At 35.2% G+C, this 22,874-nt stretch overlaps 3 protein-coding genes and 1 long non-coding RNA gene across 17 annotated transcripts in view; 2 read left to right on the top strand and 2 right to left on the bottom strand.

Moving 5' to 3' along the window:
* Positions 1–53: 53 nt before the first annotated feature.
* On the bottom strand, positions 54–2,351 carry LOC105680729. 5 transcript variants are annotated; one of them, XM_012385269.3, is made up of 4 exons: positions 2,306–2,351; positions 1,612–1,735; positions 1,205–1,545; positions 54–631 (listed from the first exon to the last, which is right to left on the bottom strand). In XM_012385269.3, the coding sequence occupies exons 2-4, from the start codon at positions 1,718–1,720 to the stop codon at positions 353–355; spliced, it is 729 nt and encodes a 242-aa protein (XP_012240692.1). In that variant the 5' UTR covers positions 1,721–1,735; positions 2,306–2,351; the 3' UTR covers positions 54–352. The 5 variants fall into 5 exon arrangements, with proteins under 5 accessions (XP_012240692.1, XP_024223194.1, XP_012240694.1 ...); XM_024367426.2 differs by lacking the exon at positions 2,306–2,351 and adding an exon at positions 1,920–2,280; XM_012385271.3 differs by lacking the exon at positions 2,306–2,351 and adding an exon at positions 2,133–2,268.
* LOC100745859 (histone deacetylase 3) lies at positions 2,150–4,507 on the top strand. 2 transcript variants are annotated; one of them, XM_012385265.3, is made up of 2 exons: positions 2,150–2,275; positions 2,425–4,507. In XM_012385265.3, exon 2 carries the CDS (start codon positions 3,029–3,031, stop codon positions 4,328–4,330), a length of 1,302 nt encoding a protein of 433 aa, XP_012240688.1. In that variant the 5' UTR covers positions 2,150–2,275; positions 2,425–3,028; the 3' UTR covers positions 4,331–4,507. The 2 variants fall into 2 exon arrangements, with proteins under 2 accessions (XP_012240688.1, XP_012240689.1); XM_012385266.3 differs by lacking the exon at positions 2,150–2,275 and having other exon boundaries at positions 2,897–3,228; positions 3,306–4,507.
* Positions 4,508–4,558: 51 nt separating this feature from the next.
* The window catches only part of LOC100745737 (cytospin-A), a 28,840-nt gene continuing 10,524 nt past the window's right edge, over positions 4,559–22,874 (bottom strand). For 4 of the 7 annotated variants that reach the window (XM_033320607.1, XM_012385260.3, XM_012385257.3 and 1 more), the window contains 10 exons: positions 14,134–14,476; positions 11,343–11,708; positions 11,056–11,268; positions 10,524–10,979; positions 9,731–10,166; positions 7,648–9,459; positions 6,953–7,147; positions 6,699–6,872; positions 6,121–6,506; positions 5,173–5,793 (listed from right to left, as the gene is read on the bottom strand). In XM_033320607.1, coding sequence (XP_033176498.1) covers positions 5,704–5,793; positions 6,121–6,506; positions 6,699–6,872; positions 6,953–7,147; positions 7,648–9,459; positions 9,731–10,166; positions 10,524–10,979; positions 11,056–11,268; positions 11,343–11,708; positions 14,134–14,476 — 4,471 coding nt within the window. In that variant the 3' untranslated portion in view covers positions 5,173–5,703. Of the gene's footprint in view, positions 5,794–6,120; positions 6,507–6,698; positions 6,873–6,952; positions 7,148–7,647; positions 9,460–9,730; positions 10,167–10,523; positions 10,980–11,055; positions 11,269–11,342; positions 11,709–12,196; positions 12,346–14,133; positions 14,477–22,874 lie in introns of those variants that run through there. The other 3 variants (XM_012385261.3, XM_003489241.3, XM_012385255.2) reach the window with 3 other exon arrangements.
* Positions 16,169–22,757, top strand: LOC112212806. 3 transcript variants are annotated; one of them, XR_004461700.1, is made up of 3 exons: positions 16,169–16,547; positions 16,687–17,035; positions 17,116–17,291. It is a non-coding gene; the product is annotated as an uncharacterized LOC112212806 (long non-coding RNA). The 3 variants fall into 3 exon arrangements; XR_004461698.1 differs by having other exon boundaries at positions 16,169–17,035; XR_004461699.1 differs by lacking the exon at positions 17,116–17,291 and adding an exon at positions 21,552–22,757 and having other exon boundaries at positions 16,190–17,035.

Raw genomic sequence — 22,874 nt, 5'->3', positions numbered from 1 at the left:
TATAACTGAAAAGTTAAATATCTCGTTTAGATTAATTGCTTAATACGTTTGACTTAAAGAGTTCCTTATGCTTCTTCTTTATTTGATATTGCAGTAATAATAATTATCAATATAAATATGTATAAAAAAGTATAAATAGATTATACATTACATGTACATGTAAAGTAGTTTGATATCATAGATAACATGTTAGAGAGATACAAATATGTCAAAGTAGATCACTAGCTTAATTAAAATCGAATAAATAATTCAATTGTACGTTGCACAAGGCACACAATCCTGAATGCATTGCTGGGAATTAAAGAGATCATTCAAGTAACATTTAAGAAAAGAATAACTAAAGAAAGAGATTTTATCTCAACATAGAGAATCCTTTAGCTCTGGTGAAACGGAATGGCCTACATTGGATATATCGTGTATTCATTCCTGGAGGAGTATGCACTGGTGTTTCATTGTTCTCTTTGTTCCACGCATGTCTTGGAGATTCTATGCCAAAAGGACTATAAAGCTTTGTTGGTGTTCTACCAAGGAGCTGGCGAGAACGAGTCTGGGGAGTTTGCATTTTACAAATGCTATTTGGAGATTGTTGCTCCTCCAATCTTTGACGTCTACGTGTGGAACTCTTAAACTTCTATGTAATAAATAAAATAATATTGATTTAGAGAATTCAATCATATTGTTATTGAATATAATATTGCTATTCTTTTATTTGAGTATTATTATACTGTGAATGTTTCTGCATTATGAGTAGTTTGCAGTTGCATATTTACTCTCAAACATCAAAGCAACAAATCATTCTGATTGTATACCATAGTGAGCTAATAAGCTTTGAAGATATTTAATAAGGAATACTTTAAAATGTCAAAAAGAAAATCATGATATGAACTATGGTGTGAAATCAGAAGCAATGATAATGAATTTTACTTTGACTTTTTAGACATTTCCCCTGATTATATTATTAGTGTTCATTTAACAAAAATAAATTTCACAGACAATTAAAATATAATAAAACATATGCAATGAACATAATATACAAAACCATACAAAATATCTAAAAATAAAGTATTTATTGCAGTAGACAGAGAGATTAAACATTCCTATTTAAGTTCCATTGTTTTATATATATATTTGTCAAAACATAAATATGCACGAACATCTATAACTTAGTTATTACTATTACTTTTTTCTTGAGAATTTATCTCACCTGTGAAATAGTTCCAAAAGTTGTACGTACAGAAGATATAGTTTTTGATAACTTTTCGGCTCCGCTTCGCAGAGCACGTCTAGAATCCGCTGACATATTTCCAAGACTTAAATTGTTCCAGCTACGGTCACCTGTTTGCTTATCTTTTGACATTTTCTCCTTACAGGAATCTCCGGGCTTTTCCTTCTCGAAACGATCCTGGAGGCGTCGTCTCAGCTTTTTCGTGATCTCCGGTGAATTTTTGACATTCAGAACTTCCCGGTGAAACGTGAACGAAACGCTACGTGAATCCGGCCGCATACTTTCTAAACTGTTTTTACTTGGCCAGTCAAGTACAGTTTCTAACGCATAGAAACGACTACTTTTTAAATGTTAATTAACACTCTGTGGATAAATAATAAAAAAACCTGCAGTATTCGATTCATCCCTTGGAATACGTTGGAAGCGTCGTTGCCAACCGCCAATGTCCCGAAAACAAGAATGGCTGCGGCCTATCAAATCAATTTGGCACAGCATCCATTCCAAAACATCCTGAAAATTAATGGAAATTGGCCTATTTATCCATCGTCTTTAGAATTAACTTGTAAATTGTCATTATTAAGATGCGGATGTTTATAGAGTATTACATTTTTATGAACATGACTAAAGAAATAGATTCTAAATAGAAATTTATTTCATCTATTAAATATTAAAATAACTATTCTACTTTAGATACTTTTATGTATTATATACATTTTGTAAATTTTTGAGATTTTAAATTTCCCAAAAATTCATAAACATGAGCGATCTAGTCATTGTACACTGCAATGAAATTTCGATTCACAGCTGATCAAATTTGAAAAGTATGCCACTTGATTCTCTGCAAGAGTATCGATTTTTCATCCTAATAAAAAAAAATGTATAATAATGTATATAAGTATGTATGTACATTCTTTATTATATTTTAGGTTATCACTATTACACTGCGGATTTTTGTACATTTATAAGAAATAGTAATTTGTCACAATGCACAAAATGCATGCGAAATGCAAAAATTATAAAATATCCAAATACAGTACTCTATAATATTTAGTAGGTAAAATAATTTTCTGCCTACATTACATTTTTTAAATTATATTTATAAAAGCACTTAGCTTAACAGAACTTAAAATTACGAGCATCACAAAAAAAATAAATAACTAACAATAAGTAATAATAAAATAATAATACAAATTTTTTAGGAAAAACATTGATAAATTCCAACAATATTCGTCTTACTGTAAATATTATATGAAGTAGTATATTTTAAAAGAAAGGGGAAGGTATTACAAAAGTATATGTTTGTTGTGTTTTTTTAAATATCGTCACGTTTAATGAATTAGCATTTGGCGAGGTAAATAAAACCACGTGATCAAAATCTAGGGGAAAATAGTTAGAATTCAAATGCTTGTAAATGGAGTAAAAAAACTGTCAGAGCGATGCGTAAAAATTGGTTATGTTTGTGCATGCATTACAAGTGTTAATATTATAATTTTTAATCTTATCAGGTTGATTGTGGTTCACTGTTCAATGGAAGTTGAACGTAAAATTCTTCGTGTTCTACTCTAGTCGATGAATCTTTTGACTGAAAAGATACTTGGGTGATATTTGATTCTCATAGCGTTACATTCTGACATTCTAAAAATAAGCGCTAATTATTACATATACAAAAAATATTGAAGAATTTTAATTATTTTGTCATTCATAACGATGTTGTAAATATAGTTTGATGAAGGAAAAATATTTATATTATATAAGTATATACTCGCATATTTTGATAACCTATCCCAAAAAACTAACCTCAAAATGAGTTATAACAAAAAGGTATCATACTTCTACAATCCAGACGTAGGAAATTTCCATTATGGCCCCGGACATCCAATGAAGCCTCACAGACTTGCTGTAATCCACAGTTTAGTATTAAATTATGGTTTGCATAAGAAGATGCAGATCTATCGTCCATATCGTGCAAGCACCCATGATATGTGTCGCTTTCATTCAGACGAGTATGTTGAATTTTTACAAAGAGTGACTCCACAAAACTTGCAAGGATACACCAAATATCTAAGTCACTTTAACGTAGGTGATGACTGTCCTGTTTTTGAAGGATTATTTGATTTCTGCTCCATGTACACGGGTGCTTCTCTGGAAGGTGCTACGAAACTGAATAATAATTGCTGTGACATTGCTATTAATTGGAGTGGAGGACTGCACCATGCAAAGAAATTTGAAGCTTCTGGTTTCTGTTACATTAATGATATCGTAATAGCAATCTTAGAATTGTTGAAATACCATGCTAGAGTACTTTATATAGATATAGATGTCCACCATGGGGATGGAGTACAAGAAGCATTTTATCTCACAGATAGAGTGATGACGGTATCTTTCCACAAGTATGGAAACTATTTCTTTCCTGGTACTGGAGATATGTACGAAATTGGAGCAGAAAGTGGACGATATTATTCTGTTAATGTACCTTTGAAAGAAGGCATTGATGATACATCTTATGTTCAAGTATTTAAGCCTGTTATATCTCATGTAATGGAGTTCTTTCAACCAACTGCTATAGTTCTACAATGTGGAGCAGATTCGCTCGCAAATGATCGTCTTGGCTGTTTTAGTTTGAGCACAAAAGGTCATGGAGAATGTGTGAAATTCGTGAGAGACCTAAATGTGCCATTGCTTACTGTTGGAGGAGGGGGATATACGTTGCGTAATGTCGCGCGTTGCTGGACCTACGAAAGCTCTTTGCTCGTCGATGAACAAATCAGTAATGAGCTACCCTACACAGAATACCTAGAGTACTTCGCACCAGACTTTACATTGCATCCTGATGTTGTAACCAGACAAGACAATGCGAATAGCAAACAGTATTTGGAGGCTATTACGAGACATGTTTATGATAACTTGAAAATGATTCAACACTCTCCAAGTGTCCAAATGCAGGATGTTCCATGCGATGCGTTGCCTCCAGAGGAAGAAAGGCAACCAGAACCTGACCCTGACTCCAGGCAAAATACACAGGACACTGATAAGATAGTTGAACCAAATAATGAGTATTATTCCGGAGAAAAAGATCAGGACAAAATGGACGTAAGTGAATCGTGATAAAAGTCTGGACAAATTAAACATAAAATAGAAATAACGTCGTAGTAGGAAGCCGACTATCTACACCGGTATAAAACAACAAAGGATTGAAAACTAATTTCTCTGACGCGAAACTTGTAAATAATATACACAAAACTTGTAAATATCATCGATTCATTAAAAAGACTTTTTTCTTAATTTGTGCATTTACCAACTTCCTGTTATACGATAAGATATAATAACTCCCAATTTTTAAATAGTCATTAGGCAAGTTTATTGTTTTATGTCAGACAGCATATTGTCTACAATGATACAACAATGACGATGAGGATGATATTAATAGTAGCAATAGTATTAATAATAATAATAGTAGCAGTAGCAGCAGCAGTAGTAGTAGTAGTAGTAATAGTAGTAGTAGTAATAATAATAGTAATAATAATAATGATAATAATAATAATAAGAGCAATAACGATAACGTTTCTATCTCTGTTTCGAGGCTATTTCGCTATATCACAGAGAACTTAATCCTCATGAATATTTTCGTTCGTTCTTTACTACACTCAGAAAGTAGAACTTAAACGATGCTTTCTCGTCTCTCTAATAAATTTGCTGCTCGGCTTTCGTATAATATTATAATATATATATATACTAAAAAACGTGACTAATACAATAAATTAGGTTTTCTCTTTTTTAAATTAAGGCGCTTCATTCTGTACATTCGTTCTTAAAACTTTACAAAAGTTTCTCGAAAAATAATACAAGTAGAAAAATACTCACAGTATGAGAGGAACGGAAATATTTACCTCGACACTTGTGTCAGTTACAAAAAAATGCAAGACTTACGATAGGTAGAAAAAACCCTCTTGCATGTAATGGAATTAATGTATTGGCTTTGCAATGGAGGCACTGAAACATATATATGATACATATTCACGCACAAGAAGACTCGATAAAGCTTGCATTTTTCTATATTCATTTTTTTCTCTCTTTTACAGAAGCACGTCTCTCTCTAGTTACTTCCTGTTTTTCTTTATAAATCCCTGCCTCTATTTCTTTGTCTCCGGTTCTTAACATATATATATAATATATGCATGTATATTAAAAACATTCAGTCTCATAGTAAAAAGCAATTCCATTTGGTGTCAGATTTATATGTCCCATTGAAATCCACACTCTCGCGATCATACACAGGCATTAGGCGTAGGCAGTGCTATAATCCAGCGATTCTTGGAAATCCAAAAAAGAAAAAAGTTCTTGGAAAGATTTTCATCCCTATAGAAAATTTGTTTTTTAGATGACTAGATGATCCTTGTTCTTGATTCGTTCTCGGTCCAACGGTGAATTCTCAATGAGAGGAGGAACCGTCTTGATGACAGGAGACACCGAACCGAAAATTAGGTTTCAAAATGCTTGTAAATACTGGTCACATATGTCATAACTTGTTGCCAGTCAGGTCGCTCCAATTGACACATTTCCCCTATGTTCTATGAATTAAGTAACTTCTTAGTAAAGTCTTTTTACTAAAAGGTACACTACCACCCATAACCAGAGTGTAAATTTTTATGCATTTATGGGTAATTTGAAAGTGCAAAAATGCATAGAATGCATATGGTGTGAAAAAATATATATTTAACATATAGAAAGTATAATATCTGTTATAATACTTAATAGCTAAATTTTCTACTTAAATTTTCTATTTAAATATACTCGCAATCTAATCATAATTTTGAAAATACAACAAAAATACCCACCAAGTGTCCAACTACTTATGGATAGTAGTGTACATAACAATCACACGATTTATAACTTACCAACGTAGTAGATATCCCAACGCTTTCCGCAGCGGAGAAAGCAATAGAAAAGTTTCTTCTCTTTTCCACTGGTGTCAACGTATCGTATGGTACCTTGTGTGGGAGATAGGAATGCAGGATGGCGCAAAGAGCCAAACCGTCGTTCCACGAACTACTAAAATTCGTGATATCAATATTCCGGTAGCCCATAGTCTTGTTCTGGCACCATTTGAGCAATGCGTTTCGTTTCGAGCCTCCGTTTTTTATCAATCCACAGAGAGGATCTTTGCGCTCTGATAAGTCCGTTACGCTGTTGCGACGTACAAAGTCGATTGCCTTCGCGTTCAGTGCAGCAGAATCTAGCAGTTCGCCAGGACTCAACACTACAGGCACTGTTGACTTTGTTTCTGTATTAATCATTGAAAAGTTCTATAACATTCAAATGCTTTTGCAGAACATTGGCTTTAGAAAGCAACAGTGTATGATTCAGAGGATTTTATGAATAATCTTGTTTCAAAACTTTTGAAAATAACATTTGAAAATAAATTACATGTCGTTACTTAGCATAGTGATAACATAATGTTTAAAAAGAAAATTACCTGACAGTGGTTTTCTAGTAATTGCGGTTTGGGTTTTATTATTATTTGTTGAGTTCGTTGTGCAGATTAAATTATTGATCTGCTGCTGATCACGAAGTGGGGCTTTTAATGTCATTATATCATTTGTTCCAATGGAATTAAGCGAGGACGTAGAACTGCTACGACTTCCAGGGCCTATGTACAAATTATTATATTAGAGTCATATGAAGATATATTGGGTGGTTAGAAAAATTCATCTATTATGTGTTTCATACCTGCTTTTGCTTGTTTTGTAGCATTCTCAATACTTTCTATTAAACATTTCACAGATAGCCTTGAATCCTGACGAGAAATATTAGCTTTCCGACGCGCGGCAATCTCCTGTTGAACGCTTGTCAACACACAGTGTTGAGTTTCCGTCGGTGTGCTTGCTGGCCTTTGTTGGGGTTGTTGAATCACTTTCTGGTTAGCTGAAAGATCAGAGAAAAACTGTACTACAATTGTACTTGAAGCAAAATCGCGTAACAAAAAAAAAAGCAATAAGCGCTATGTTTACATGTAATAGGAAAGCACAAGAATGACAAGAAAGAAATATCTAGAAAAAACCAATCACTTTTTTCGACTCGTAGTTCTAAGGCCACAAGTATATTTACATTTACTTTGTGTTGAATGATACATAAATAGTTTGATGAGGGACGAAAAACATAAAAGCAAAATTTCAGGTCACAGACAAAAAAACTAGAGAACATAAATTAGAGATATATTGATTAATCCAAACAATAGTGAAAGGTGAGAGATTGGGGGAGGGGGGAGCTAGAAAAAGTACATTTGAGACTAGCAACGAGAAAGGGTGTATTACAAGTGTTTAAACACATCTGTTTGCTAGAATAAAAATCCAGGACAGATAACGAGGGTTTGAACTCTGCAAATACAAGCAATCACGTTTCCACACTACTTTTTTGCGACTTACGGTCGCGTATTGTACCTATTTGTCGGCCTGGTCTCAGTTCCACATCCTCAATGATCGTCTCAAACTTCTCTCTTAAAGACGAAGTCCTCCCTATCAGAGATTTATCCTTGAACATTGAATCGCTACTATTCTGACCTATTTTTAATTCCGAGGTTGAGCTTAAGCTCTCATTTTGTATCTTCTTTTCATCCGTAATTACCAAACTATTTGTCTGAGACTCTATAGTTGGTTCAGATTGAAACAAGTTCATGTTTAAGAATTTCATGCGTTTCAATCTATTTGCTTCGCAAAGAGTTAGATTCTTTCCAATCTCCCTTAATTCATTGTTGAACCCCAAAGCTCCACTAGTAGTCTTTTGTGTTGAAGTAGAATCTAATGCTCTGGTAGTTTCTTTTGAAAACGATATTAGATGTTCTTTTGGTGCGAGTCGAGAGGAGAATGGTGCCAATGGAGGATCTAAAGCAGATCTAGGTAAATTTTCCAGAGAAGAAAGAATAGAATATGTACTATATTCTTCTCTTTCTTTATCTTTCCTTTTTTTAATATTTGCAAGAACCAAATCTTCTGATTTTTGGGGTAAGTAAGGTTCAAATGGAAAACTTTTTGGTCTTACAGATATTAAATCATTGGTGTCTCTGTAACGTATTGCACTTTTGTCAATGTAACCATTAAGAGGAATCAAATCTTCCTTTTGTCTTATCTTCCTGATATTACTATTATCCAAATGATCAGCAGAGTAAGTTCGTAAATTTAGATTGTCTAGGGATGTAGAAAAGGTTCGATTTTCTAAAGTAGAATTGAAGACATCTTGCTTGCGAGTACTGTCTAAAAGAGAGTCCACAATTTCACTACCAGATCTGGATTCGCTTTTTTTCAGAAATAACCTAGGCTTTTTGTTTGAAGAGAAATCGCTCTTAGACTCTTCCTCCGATTCGTTAAATTTCGAAGTTCCGAACTGCGAAAGTAAAGAATTTTCTTTATCCCTTGTATCGGACAAAAATATATCTTTCATTTTAAACTCGTTTGTGTGTTGAGATTCTTGGTTGCTGGTTACTTCAGAATTATCTGTATTTATCGAGTCATTGCTTGTTTGAGTGCTTTCTTGCAACACTTTCCTCATTTCCGGATCTACCTCAAACTTTAAATCATCCATTGCATTTTCCAATCCGGAATACACGTAATTTTTAGGAACGAAAAAGCGACTATTAGAAATTTCAATACCGTACGAATCTGTCCCGGCATTTTGAATGCCCTTTATGTTCTTCAGTAAGGATGATTTTGCAATTTCATTTTCCTCTGATATACTTGATACATTAAGTTTTTGATAATCTTCAGAGGTCTTGAGAAACTTCTTTGATTTTGTTCTTTTAAAGTTAGAAGCCTCGATATTTAAAGCCTCGTTATTGGAATCTAATTCTATCAAAGGTTGTTTTTCAAAATCATCAACAAGCTCCAGTAAATTATCTTTTGATTCGAAAGAAGGACAAATCTCAATTTCTTCTCCAGAAATTAATTTGTCATTTAGTTTAATAGGATCCTTGGAATATAAAATTTCGCTACTATCGTCGAATTCAATATCTTCCTGATGAATTACTGAATTTAACTCTTTCAAGTCATCAATTTGCAAATCCTCTTTTTCATTTGGATCCAACTCAGACGTTTTTTTAAAAAGATTGGGTTTTAAAGAGCCCTTTCTGCACTCATGCCGCCTCTTTATAATGGTACGACCGCGTTTTAAGATATTGTTAGCCGGCTTGCGAGAATTTCCAGCAGTGCTACCAAAACTCTTACATTGAGGAACTGCAGTGCTGCCTGACATCCGAATGAAATTGAAAAAAAAAAAAAAAAGATAACATGCATTGTATTAATCACTGTACTTCTGTTCCTTGATCATTCGTTAGAAAGTATCTTGTAAAAGTATCTAACATTAAATATCAATCATCTGTCCTAATACACTGATTGAACTTTGTCTCCCTATTGTATCATCGTAATCAATGTTACATTAAGTATGATTGTTCTCTTTCCGTGTTTGATAACAGCAAAATGTATCTAAAATAAGAGATTCCAAAGGTAGTTCACTTACCTTTATTCAGTTTATCGAGCTGAGCTTCTAATGCTCTCAGTTTATCCCTTTGTGCTTTATTCTCCATCATAACTCGCTCCAGCTCACTCTGAGCCTCCGTTTTAAAATCGTTCGCCACGCGAACGGTCATCAGGAGGTCCGTTTGAAACTGTTCCCACTCGGTAGCCTGTTCTTGCCTCAACTTACGTTCTTCAGACAACGCTCGCTCTAATTCATACTGACGCGTTTGAGCTTCGCGTTCCGTTCTTTGAGCCTCGTTCAATGCGGCCTTTAACTCTCTTTTATCTTCCAGGTGCCTTTGACATTGTGCCTGCAACTCCGCAAGAGAATCTCTCACGAGTTGTAGTTCTGCACTCACGGATAACCTTTCGTCTTTCAACTGGTTCAACCTGTATTCCAGGTCATCTATTGCTGACTTGGCATTATTACGCGCTACCTATAAAATATTTAATTAATTCTTTGCCCTTATACAGAATGCGGCATTTAAACGAGAATACGTATTTTATTTAATATAGAATATAAATAATCCTGATGTAGAAAATAAAGAAACATATATGACTGGTATGTAAAAACATATATGATTCCCCTAAAAAAGGATACAGAAGACTTTGAAATCTTATAAAAAGAAAGTGGTTGCGAGAATAAATTTTCCAACCATTACATCTACATCATGAAATGGTGTAATTTTCTCACAAGAATTCTTTTTATAAAGTTATAAATAAAAGTATTCTCATTAAAATGCTGCATATGTTGCAGCTCTATATGTTAATTTTTTCCGCCATAGTGAGCATACTTTGTATTCTTCTTGAAGCTGTGAGTATTGATCCCTAAGACGGTCATGATCGCAATGCGAACGCGCCAACTGCTCTTGCAGGGCAGCCGCTTGCGTTTCCAAAGTGTCTTTCTCTCTTCTAGCAGCATCCAAAAGTTCATCTGCCTCGCTTTTGTTTTCCACTTGCCTCGATTGTTCTAATTCCTCGATTTTCGCTCGAGCATTTTCCAAGAGCGTGGCTAACCTACTGATTTCTATATTCCGATTTGCACCCTCTTGCCTAGCTTCTGCTAGTTCCATGTCCAGTTGCTTCCGTTCGATACTCGCCGTCTCCACCGAGGATTCCAAAAGGTGTACACATTTTGTTAATCGCTCTGTTTCCGCAGCACTGACCTCTGCAGCTGCTCGAAGGCTCTTCACTTCAGATGTTAGTTCCTCTTGTTTCTGCAGCAATGATTCTCGTTCTTCTTGAGCACTCTATAATTAGTTAATTTAATTAATTAATTTAATACAATTTGTTATAATTTGATGGTTTAAAGCTAAGTGTATTTACTTTTAGAAGGTCTACTAATTTCTGTTCCCGTTCTGTATTATACCCTTTGGAAGATTCCTGTGGTTGCTCCTCCCTTAACAATAGACCTTGTAACGTGTCAACCTTGGAACGGGAGTCTTCGAGTTTCTCTGTTTGTCTACAGAGAGATTCCAACAGCACATCTTTCTCTTCTGTTAATCTTTCATTGTCAGCTTGTAGTTCTGTAAGCTGTGCCTATGAATAAGAGGAATATTATAATTACTATCTTATGTTGTTCAATAAAGCTTTTGGCTGCTAATTGCACATACTTGTAGATCGCTTAATTCTTGTATTGTTGCCTGTAACTCTTCATTTGTTGAATAATGCGTTTCTTCCATTTGCAGAATTCTATCTTGCAAACATGCGACAGAAACCTCTGATACAGAACTAGAAGAATGCTTGTCCCAATCTGGGGTGGTACACTGAGCACTATCTTGGGATATGGTGATCGGTGTGGATCCTTCATCTTGGGGGATTGCTATTGATGCTGGTGCAGAATTGTGTAATCTTGAGGCATCCAGAAGTAACTGTTGCTTCTCTGAATCTGACAAGGGAGAATGTGCAACGTCTCTGAGTCTTGCACGAAGAGCTTCGTTCTCTTCTGTAAGGCGGTCTAACTCCAAACTATGCTGTTCCTACAATTAAAAAAGAGCGAACCCTATTATTCATTACAAATTTTCAAATACATTTACTTCAAGCAAGTATATAAATATACGAATCATATTATTACGTTGTTATAACATATTTTGTCAATTTTTCTCTTTTTCTTTGCCGTTTTATTTATATTAAAAACACGATGCCAAACGCTTACATAAACGAGAATATGGTAACCGATAGTATTCTAATTACTTGGGCTGACTAGTATGATGAAACGTAATATGCTTAATCGTACGATATATCTGCTATGACAATGTTGAGAAATCTAAGTTTCTAATTCGAAGCGGACAATTCTTATTTCCTTCGATCTCTTGATTATGCGGCGAATAAGTGTCAACAATTTAGGTTAGGTCTACGAAATTCAACCAAACATCTCGCAACTTTCTAAACCAGTGATGGTTGCCTATTTATGACTCTTTGAGGAAGTGTAAACAATTTATAAAGGAAGTTGCTCCTTGTCGTTTACCGTAGACGTGGAGAAACAACGTTTTTTCATAGCGTTCGCGGTCGTTTCACTTCACAAGTTTCCTTCCTCCGTAAACATCCCTCTTCCTACGCCCTCTAGCTATCCTTTAAATACGCGGGATAATGTTTCAACCCCTTCATGAAAAAAACCAAATTTCAATACGAAACAGAATATTTATTTATTTTAGGAAGATCAATTTTTTCTATCATTTTTTATAAGTATGGTTAATGGATGCTTTAGTTTTCAGTGTCTTTATTTTATTAAATTCATTTATAATAAAATTGAATCTTTTGTTTTTTACAGTTTTCTAATGCTTTCACAAAACCTTAATTAGCGGGAAAAATAATCCTAACCTTTTTTGGTAAGTATGTAATTATGGTAAGTATGGTAAGTATGTAATTACCTAGATTTATAAAAGAGGATCATAAATCATTTTTATAAATGATAATGTTTTTGATAGACTATTTGTAATTAAGTGAATCTGAAAAATTGTTAGGAAAAATAATCCTTACCCTCTATGATAAGTAATCATCAACTATATTTACAAAAAAGGGATCAACGATCACTTTCATGGATTGCAGATTGTATTTTTATAGATTATTCACTCAATAATCAAATATTATGTAATATTGAACAATGAATCTAATAAGTGAACAAGCGTGTTCTTAAATTATAAGATTATACTGAGTGATTGCATAACATCCGCTTTTCATGATACCAGTAAGCACGGCTAAAGGGTAAAAAAAGGATCACCCACGTTCACCTTGAATCGTTGTTAATGTCGGTAAATAACCTGCTCCATCTCGTAGAAACCGCCCTCGAAGACGATCTCCTGTGTTTGTTTTCCTTGTAAGGTCAATGATGTTAGACGAGAATGGGGATTTGGGGAAGTGGGAGAAGTAGATCTACACGTGAGTAGAACAACGAAAAGAGAGGAGATAGAGAGAGACCGAAATGAAAGCAAATAACACAATAAACATATACACGAATCTTTCCCTTGCGGCATACAAATTTTTATCTATCAATTTTGTTCTAATGTAAGTTTGAAAAATTGATATTTCCACCATTTTCAAAACTGACTTTAAATAAAACGTGTGTCTTGTTAATTACTGGAAATAGATGTTTGTTCAACATATCGTAAGTTCAACGCTCATTTATAGTTTGTTAAAACTGCTATTAGCTGATAGATATTTCTAAACGGATATGTATTAGATTGTTTAGAAAATCTGTAGCAAAAGTTAAGAAAAATTTATATATAATTCGAATTTTTACCATTTATAACTTCACAACTTCTTTCTCGAAGAATTGATCGTCTTTTCCATTTTCGAATAAATTTTGCAATGACTACTGTAAATAATGATGAAAATACTATGTTTGGTAATTAACTCAGATAGAGATGAACATTCCAGCTACACTTCAAAATTTGTTGGACATATAAGATACAACAGTATCTTTTCACTGGAAAAAAGAAACCTGTCTTATTGGCGAATTTTCGATAAATTTTTCTAATTTATTTTAATATCCAATTCTTCTTTGTTGAAACGTTTCATAATTTGATAGAAATTCATAATAAAAATGCTACAAACTTTTTAAATGACCCAAATAGATATTAATCAATCTAATGTAGATATAAAGAGTAAAGGGAAAAACAAAGAATGTCACAAAATAGCTTTATCGAGAAAATTAAGTTTTAATATTTTAGTCCACCAGGAAAGAAACAACATTCAATAAATTGAACTGTATTTTTCACACATAAAATGAAATTATATTTTACTTAGATATCGTACAAAAGAATGATTAATAAAATATTAATTAATTACTTTTACCTGTGTTTTGTTCCAATACAGAATAGACATTCCCTGTCTTTAACCAGTACACCAAATTCTTAGGGCTATCTTATACTCATTAGGAAGTTAAGATTAAAATGGGAAAATTACCTTGAGAGAGGTGAGTTCAGCGCGTAGTTCGTGAAGATGCTGAGCATCGCAAGATGCCTCACGTAGATTCGACTCGAGTCGTGCGTGGTCCTTGCGCAACACCTCGATCTCACGCTCCAGCTCCTGCATCCTGGACCCCTTGCCGGGTCCCTTTGGATTGAAGCTACCCTTAGCGTTCCCTTTGGCTCCTTCTTTACCGAGGGAGCCCCAGTTGCCTACCGATGGGTTTTCGTTCTTCGCCTCAAGCGAGGAGGCACTTGGCGCCTGACGCAGCGGGATCTGTTGCTGTTGTTGCTGCTGCGACTGCGTCGGCGGTTGTTGCTGGCCTCTGCGAAACAGCGATCTGAACTTCATCATGGTCGCTCTTCACACTTCACTGGACACTTAACCGAAATTCCAAAACCATCATTCCCGAAAACACGAACATTTATTATCCTTTCATCGTCCAGCTAACGACATTATCATAATGTTCAATTTATAATTATTATTCACCTTACAAACCGATTACGTTAGGTAAGATCATTGAACAAAATTATTTATACTCCTACAAGACTTATTTAAAGTCTCCATTGCATTCCATTTTACAGGTAACACGATCCTAATCGATAAGAATTCCATCTCGAGGATCTATCCACCTCACAAGGACAAACTTCATTGACAACAAATATACATATTAGAGATAATCTAGATTCCCTATAATCAATGTTTTTACGTTATACACAATAGCCTAATGAAAGAAATTTTTTTAGCATAGATGTATCTATACTAAGGTTTACGGTGAAATTCTACAGAATGCTTTGTAAGGAAAACGTGCCACTTTCACGTCGTCGAATTAACAACATCGGATTTCAAGTATAACTAGTATACACAGGGAAAAGTTTCCTCGACTTCTTTTTTCTCCAAACGAGCTTTCTCGATCCCTGAACGATGTCACTTGAAGTTAAGGTTACACGACGAGGGAAAGACGAGATCGTTTAGCAACAGCGTGTGACACGATCCCGAAAAGGAATTTGAAAATTCGTATACGAGATGCGACGACCTCGAGCCACTTTTCGAGGCCTATTTGTCTCTCACGAGCATTTACGAATTCCAGCCGAGCACGTACGGAGGATTCGACTGGATCTTAGCCTCCGACGGCGACCACTTGTTGCATCGACCGGCCGACCTCCGTGGCGCGAGTGTATTTCTTCTCTATGTTTGTTCGGAAGATACGCTTGCATTCTTGAACGTTGAATTCGCCAGATAGGAACCTTCCAAACGAATCTCCGATGAAACCGAACGTCCAAGCTTCGTTCAAAGTTTGAACTTCAACACGTCGGTAGTTTAAAGCCACTTGCGAAATTCCAATTATTGATAATTCTATATGTATTATGGTATATTCGTTAGTTTTTGGATAAAAAATTTGAAATTCGAAACTGAAGCTTATTTGTACTATCGATGATATAATGCTTTTTTGTATGATTTGAAGAACTTTCCTTTGAAGAACACAGAAAAACAACACACTCTCTACAGCGGTGCATCGAGCACTGAATACGAGTCTCGACTTGTGTCCCCTCCAGAATGGTCTACCCCACCACGGGCCCCGACCATTTTGCTGGACGAAGGGCTTGAGAACGCGTCTAGGCGTCGAATATATACTTAGAAGTTACTGTAGCAAACGATGATGCTGCTGATCCTTTTCAGGATCCACTTTCGATACACGCAAAATATGCTCTTTATGTAAAGAGCGATTATTCTCATTTTTCTGTCTATGACGAATCGTTATCAAGCTATCGCAAGGACATCATGATGTTTATCATACGGACGAAATATACTGTGCGACAGTAGTATGAGGTAGTGAAATTTCAATTGCATAAGATTGATTCGGATTTCTCGCGAGATGAAAGCTTCATTGAGAATAAATGGAAGCTGTTTAAAGGAGAAAATTAAGAAATAAGTATGGAGAAGCACTGATTCTTAGAAAATATTTTACATAAAATATTCTTGGGAGAATTAGGAACTTCGTAGAGCCATCTACAAAGGTTGAAACGTTGAAATTTCACGCACTTTCAGGAAGGGCCCTGTTAAACCGATCGAGTCGCCGATGGGGCTTCGATCATTCGATTTCTTGTTCGATTTTTTCACAACGAAGATCCCTGTAACCGCAATAGCGAGAGAAGATGAAAGAGAAACAAAGATAATTGGCGAGGATCGTGGTGGGGCTTAAGACAGCCTGCGCCAACTCTCTGGGAACGAGTACATACGCCGTCGAAGATGGTTAGGCGAGTACAGAGGGGCGAGGAAGAGGAGGTAGAAGCTGCTTAAGGAGGCCACGGAATCTGCAGACGTCTCACCGTCGACCAGTTTTCTCATACGGTCGACATATGGTATGTACCCGGTGGCCTAAACTTCCACAGGATAAATCTCTACCTGAGGTGAGCCCTTGACCTGCCTTCTAATGCAAAACTGATTATTACAAGCAACATATATTATCAGATGTTAACTCAAAAACATTAAGAATGGCGTTCATATCATCTCTTAAATCCTTTTCTGGTTTCCCATGTATGTACATAGATTCTGAATTCTATAAAATAAGGAGATCTAAATACTACAGTCTAGACTAGTATGGCTGAATTAGTATACCAAGCTTGTGTGAGCTAAGTCCGATGATATGACTCAAGTCTTGCCAAGGTCTGGGTTAAATATAAGTCTAGGCTGGGTCTAGGTTGAATCTACTTATATTATCGAAATGAAATCTTATATTTCTACTAATATTTGTAATTTATGTTACGCGAGAGTTATCCAGAATTAAAATGGAACAAGATGGTTATTTAGAACGCGAAAAACGAAATCAGTCTCTTTGGAATGTCCGAATCGATGACTCGGCTCTAACGACTGTAATCTGATAAGGATCGATTTCAAGGTAAGTTAAATAACGTGGACAAAATGCAATGCTGTGCATATACCTGATCACATTGTAAAGCTAACACATTCGTAAAACAGGCTTATTATGGACCTATTTTCGCGGCACTATGCAACGTGTGCATATGTGTCATTATCACAACCGTATTGGCGCTTTTCTATTCAGTTTAGCGGAAATACAACGCGTCCACTTCGTCATCGCAAATATGTTCAGGCATATAGACGTCGAGGCTGCGGAAAAACGATCCAAAAAAAAACAGGCAGAAATGCGTCTAAATATACATGGTCGCGATGCGATGTTGGAAAGAATCCTGGCTGGCGTCCACTGGCGCCGAATCTAAAAAAAGTCTGAGGAATACGCGTTCGGCAGATTTAACATAATAAGCTCGTTGTACGGGGTGTTGCGAAAATTCCTATGAATAATCATTCGATTCACTGTTTCTTTTCTTTTTATATGTACATACAGTGAATCACAGAAGTATTCGAATACTTGTATATACATTTTATGAATATATTATGTTGAAATTTCATTAACACTGTCATAAGACTATGGCGAGTAATATCATAATAAATATAATCGATATATACATCTCATGACAGTCGTTTTCATTACACGATAGTGAAATTTTAAACTGTTTTATAAAGTTCTCAATTTTTACGAGTTACTACATATCCATAACGAAATCTGAAGAAAACGTTTAATTAAAAATCAATTAAGATCTTTCTTCTTCTTTGAGTGGTATCCTAACCTACTTCACCGACACGTTACTTTGCTCGATCTAAATAACATATACTGGATTATGTGGAATACCTGTTGCACTTTATAAATACATACAGCCATATCTTTCCGTGAGACTAAAGAACAAAAGGAACAATGAGAAGAATTCAAATATCTCATCGAGAAATCAATCCGTTTGAATATTATGTTCTCCTAATTGTCTAGAACAACATATAATTGCGTCTGGCATGGTTTAACATTTCCCAGGCGTACGAAGGTGGATGCGTTGGTAATATCAATAAGAGAATGTCCGCTACGATGTAGACACGTCGGCTTGTCGATGCACTTAAACGTTCGCGCGTTGTTCATTCCCCGATTAATATTCCATATAACGTTCCTATGCAACAATTTACGTCATTGCGTTCCTCCAGACGCCAGAAGATTGATTGAACATTTCTTATCTTGATGGTTCTTCAGCCCTTCGATTTGTTCTGCTTCCCTCAACATTTGTTTAACCGAACTTGTAGTTAATTCTCGTCATTCTAACTTTGAAGAAAATGTATCAATTCAAAGGTAGAATTCTTTGGTTCGTTCTATTCGAATGAGAATATGAAAATAGAGCGAAATATAAGCCAGACTGTTCGATAAACGAGATCAAGGCTGATTGAACGTGCTTTCTCTGAATCACCATGACATCAAGCGTTTAGCTTGATCGAACTAACGAGCTTATAAACCTCTTTCGTGAATTGTCACGTCCAAGGAATTGCGCCGCTTACGACATGGCCTTATCTGTGGCTCAAGGAGACGCAAAAGAGATATCATTATCGCCAGGTGTAAGTGTAGGAGGTTCCATCGCTCATGCATACTTTATGACGTGATCGATTCGTGTAATAGGATTCGGTCAGACAACGATTTCGGCGAATTCTTGTCTTCGGTGATTTGTAGGCAAGAGAAAGGAGCTATGGATTTCTTTGCGGCGACGCTGTAAGATAAGGAACGATGTGAGATGCCGGTGAATTGGACAGAAATTTAAAAAGGCTGAATTTTGTTTTGGGACACACCGAATTTGTGACTTCATTTCTTATATCTTTTTATCATTTTTTAAGTTCCTTTTTAAATCACTATACATTTTGCAAAACAAGCTTTACTTACAACAAATATAAAACCCTATGCACGATGTAGACACGAATAAAGTATACTTAAAATAAACAAAAAAGTTGAAAAAACTTGGTGCATAAAATATATTGCAAAATAGAAAAAGCTTGAAATTGATACACTATGAATTTTAGTAATATCTGTATTAAACATTTTTAATTTTAAATGTCATCTATTCTGTAGCATTGCTCTTATTAAATATATGTCCATTCTGTAAAATTATGATATCTTTTTTTGTATTTCTTATTCTATAAACTTTCTTTTGACTGCCATATGCTATATGATAAAAATACTAATTTTAAGATATAGGTATCGTTATTTTAAACGTTGTACATATATATGTATTCAGTGTGTTCCAAAATGAAGCTCAGTCGGTAAAAATGATGATGATCAGTGACGACAGAATAAGCGAAGGAAGAAAAATACGCAGGCGTATTTTCGTCACGCGGCTGCGATACGCTTGATACAAACATTTATATCCAAAGCAAACAGCGATTGTTGCAGTCGCCTTGTGCAAATATTGAACAGGCAACGATTACAAGGCTGGAATGTGGGTTGTCTTCCATTTGGTTCGGTTCGAATTCTGGATTCTTTTTTGGAAGTAGTTGATAAACGATTACGAAGAATAGATAAAGGCCGTGGTGCGGAGTTGATGTTGATTCCTCGGACAGCTTACGCATGACGTCACTCTGTTCCCCGTTTTCTACCAATTGACTTTGCCCTTATTCAAAGGCCTTTAGAGCGTCTCGTCGCAAGCTTCTATTATAGTGATTCCATTCATAATAGCCTCTGTCTGTATCTTTTAGAAATATTCAAAGTTTGTCAGACCTAAGTGTACTAGTGTATATTCAGAAATTTCGAAGCGAAAGTTAAAGTAGGTTTAGCTAGAATAAACTTATATACATACAACATTTAAAGATATATAGACTTATATAAAATATTTTAAAATTTCATTGGCACTGAACATAAATAATTTACCAATTAATTTGATAGTTGCAAGCTGTAGATTATACAGTTCTTTCTTAGAATTTTATATCAAAGAGGATAATTAGATAATTTGTAATTTGAAAGGATCTAGATGTTAAATCCGGTGGTTAAAGATTATGCGTGCCATCTGTTGCATGAGGTTCATTGATAACTGATGGCGAGTTAAAGACCTCACTAACGTGTTTACTCGGCTGAACACCGTTCTATGGTGGATCGCCGTAAATACAAAGAAGTTATCGGGCTGCAACGAGTAGCTCATTGACTTTTGATTCACTGGGTATGTAGGTCGTCCGACGTCGACCAAGTACCGCTCTCATTGTCAGAGTGGGTCGTCGATCCGTCGAGCAGTTGCCACTTTAGAGACCCCGTAAGAATCGACCTGTGCCTTTCTTCTCTCTCTCTCTCTCTCTCTCTCTCTCTCTCTCTCCTTTTCTCTCTATTAGCGTAAAGAGCCGCATCTTTAGATCTTAATTAAGAGACGACAACGAGCAGACATTGTCGACTGACTTTACGCCAAACAACTGTATACTCTCCAGGAGATATTACTTGCGGACTGCAACTTTACTACGGATGGTTGGGATGGCACTATATTCTCGTTCATAAATATTGCTGGATTTATACGAAATATGACATTTAATCTAAGATATCAAGAAGAGAATTAATCAATTAGAGTTTTATATACATGCAAGATTTTAATATATTTAAGAACTCTTCAGGAAGTGGTGGTTATAGAAAAAAAAAATGAGCGTGACTTATCTGATGTAATGGAGAGGTTGATTTATAATCACCTGGAACAGGATTGGACCAGTTAGTAGGTTAGAATGGACCTCTTACGTCAAACAGCATGATTCAGAGGGAAATGTTAGAAGGAAGAAATGTATACAGGTTGGTCAGACTAACCAGATATCCCTGAAAGAATAATGAATCGATTTAGATACTATAATTTTGCATGTATGCGCGAGCAACAGATTAGAATATACAGTGGTTCATGAAAGTGTTCCGCCATTTATAGAAATTTTTTATGAATATATTATGGTATGACTCTTATGATTTTATCGGTAAAATTTGAAATAAATCAGAAAATATCTGTATATAATATGAAAATTATGCGTCCAAGTATGCATTGCAGCATAATGTAGTCCTAGAAATTGTAAAAGCATAATCAATTATCTATTACAAATAGGCTATTCACGGTGTCTACCAATTTTTTCACTAAATATACATTTGCAATAACCTCTATATCAATTTTTAAATTGATTCCAAATTTTACCGATACAATCGTGATAGCCGAGTTTCATGAAAGCGTCAATGAAATTTCAGAATGTTTTATATAACACGTACATATAATAAATACATGAAAGTTTTCTATGATAAATCTTCAAAGACTTTCGTTAACTACTGTATCGATGTAACGATGTCTAATTATACAAGATCCAAATAAAACGTCCTGAAAACAACCATCAGGAGTAATTATGAATAACAGTGTATAGAAGGAACCATGATGTGAAAACACTTACTATCAAGAGAGCATAGTGTTCAAAAAGGTGGTCGATTCCATTAAGAAGTTGTTGGATGAAGTCAATGAAGTCACCAGGTATGGTGAACCAATCGAGAGTAATGTATAACCCCCTGATTTACATTCGCACGTGTTCTCAAGGCATCATGAGGTGATTTTTGGACAGTTCTCTCGGTCACTCAAATCTGGCGAAGGTGTTGGCGGTCTCCGCCATAAGGAACGAGAGGAAAGGAAGGAAACTGCAGCTAGTGTAAAAAGGGAACTGGTTTAAAGCGCGGTAGCGCTATCTGCGGACCAGAATTCGCCTACTTAGCAGCATAAAGCTATTGCACGTAACAATCAACTAGCGTATCTTGACAGTAGGAGAAAGTGTACTCTATACAGGCCCGGACTTCCACTTTTCTAACTCACGCAAACCAAATCTTCGCCTGTGGAAAACGCAACAAGTAAAGTCTGGCTTATACTAATTTTTATAGAAAGTAGAGACGATAGGAAAGTCAGAAGTGGCTTACGAAAGTATTCGAAAACTGTTAGAAGCTTTTTATGTATATATATTATGTATATATATTATACAAAACATTTTGAAATCTGATATGGATCAAATTTGAAATAGATCTGAAAATTATATATATAGAGGTTACAAGATACTTATTGGAAGCATACGCTGCGCGTAAATTAGCAAAGTATTTGAAGTCAATTATTATTCACTATATTAATAAGCCACAATGTTTAGTGAGACTATCTTTAGTATTAATTGTACGTTTAAGACTATTATTGACTTAAGATTTCCACGATGATTTTCTGAATTCATCATATTTGATCTTCAGGTTATCAATCGTGTTATATATTATTTTGTAAGCCGATCTGAAACTGTTTCCAGGTTTCTTTTTATGGCAGATTTCCATTGGCCAACCAGAGGCACTTTTTTGACCATAAAAAGCATTAACAAAATCTGAAAATACTCAGTTTCAGTATAACACTGAAGAAGTGAAATACAACGTCCACGAAACGTCGGCTTGCAAAGCAATATATAATATGATTGATAACCTGAAGACCAATTATGAATAGTATTTATGCTGTATACTAATTTTCTACTGAGTGTATATTTGCGATATATGTCTTGTAATTTCTATATACATTTCCAATTAACACGTTAGTACAATAATTACGATGATCGTGTCTCGTTACAGTGTTAACGAGTTTTCAAAAAGTTTTGTAGAATGCATATAATATATTCATAAAAAATTTTGTGGTCGGTATACGAGTACTTCTGTGAACCATTGCTTTTTTGATAGAAAATTATGATAATCGTATGTTATGTTGCACATACATGTACGTTTGACAGCGTACAAGTAACATATGGCATCGAGAAATGATCGGGAAAGAAGCGTGTATGAGGTCACTGAACCTTCCTATGAGCTAACGACGCATCGTACGTATCCCTTTTCTCTCTTTTCGCGTTCG

Source organism: Bombus impatiens, unplaced genomic scaffold, assembly GCF_000188095.3.
Source record: "Bombus impatiens unplaced genomic scaffold, BIMP_2.2 scf_0320, whole genome shotgun sequence".
Taxonomy (NCBI): Eukaryota; Metazoa; Arthropoda; class Insecta; order Hymenoptera; family Apidae; genus Bombus; species Bombus impatiens.
This window is presented reverse-complemented; position numbering and strand designations above follow the sequence as displayed.

Coding starts and splice junctions, on each gene's coding strand:
- LOC105680729 (XM_012385269.3), bottom strand. CDS start 1,720: ATGCTGTGCCAAATTGATTTGATAGGCCGCAGCCATTCTTGTTTTCGG. Junction 1,546..1,611: donor GGATGAATCGAATACTGCAG/GTTTTTTTATTA, acceptor TCTATGCGTTAG/AAACTGTACTTGACTGGCCA. Junction 632..1,204: donor CTTTTGGAACTATTTCACAG/GTGAGATAAATT, acceptor TTTATTACATAG/AAGTTTAAGAGTTCCACACG.
- LOC100745859 (XM_012385265.3), top strand. CDS start 3,029: ATGAGTTATAACAAAAAGGTATCATACTTCTACAATCCAGACGTAGGA.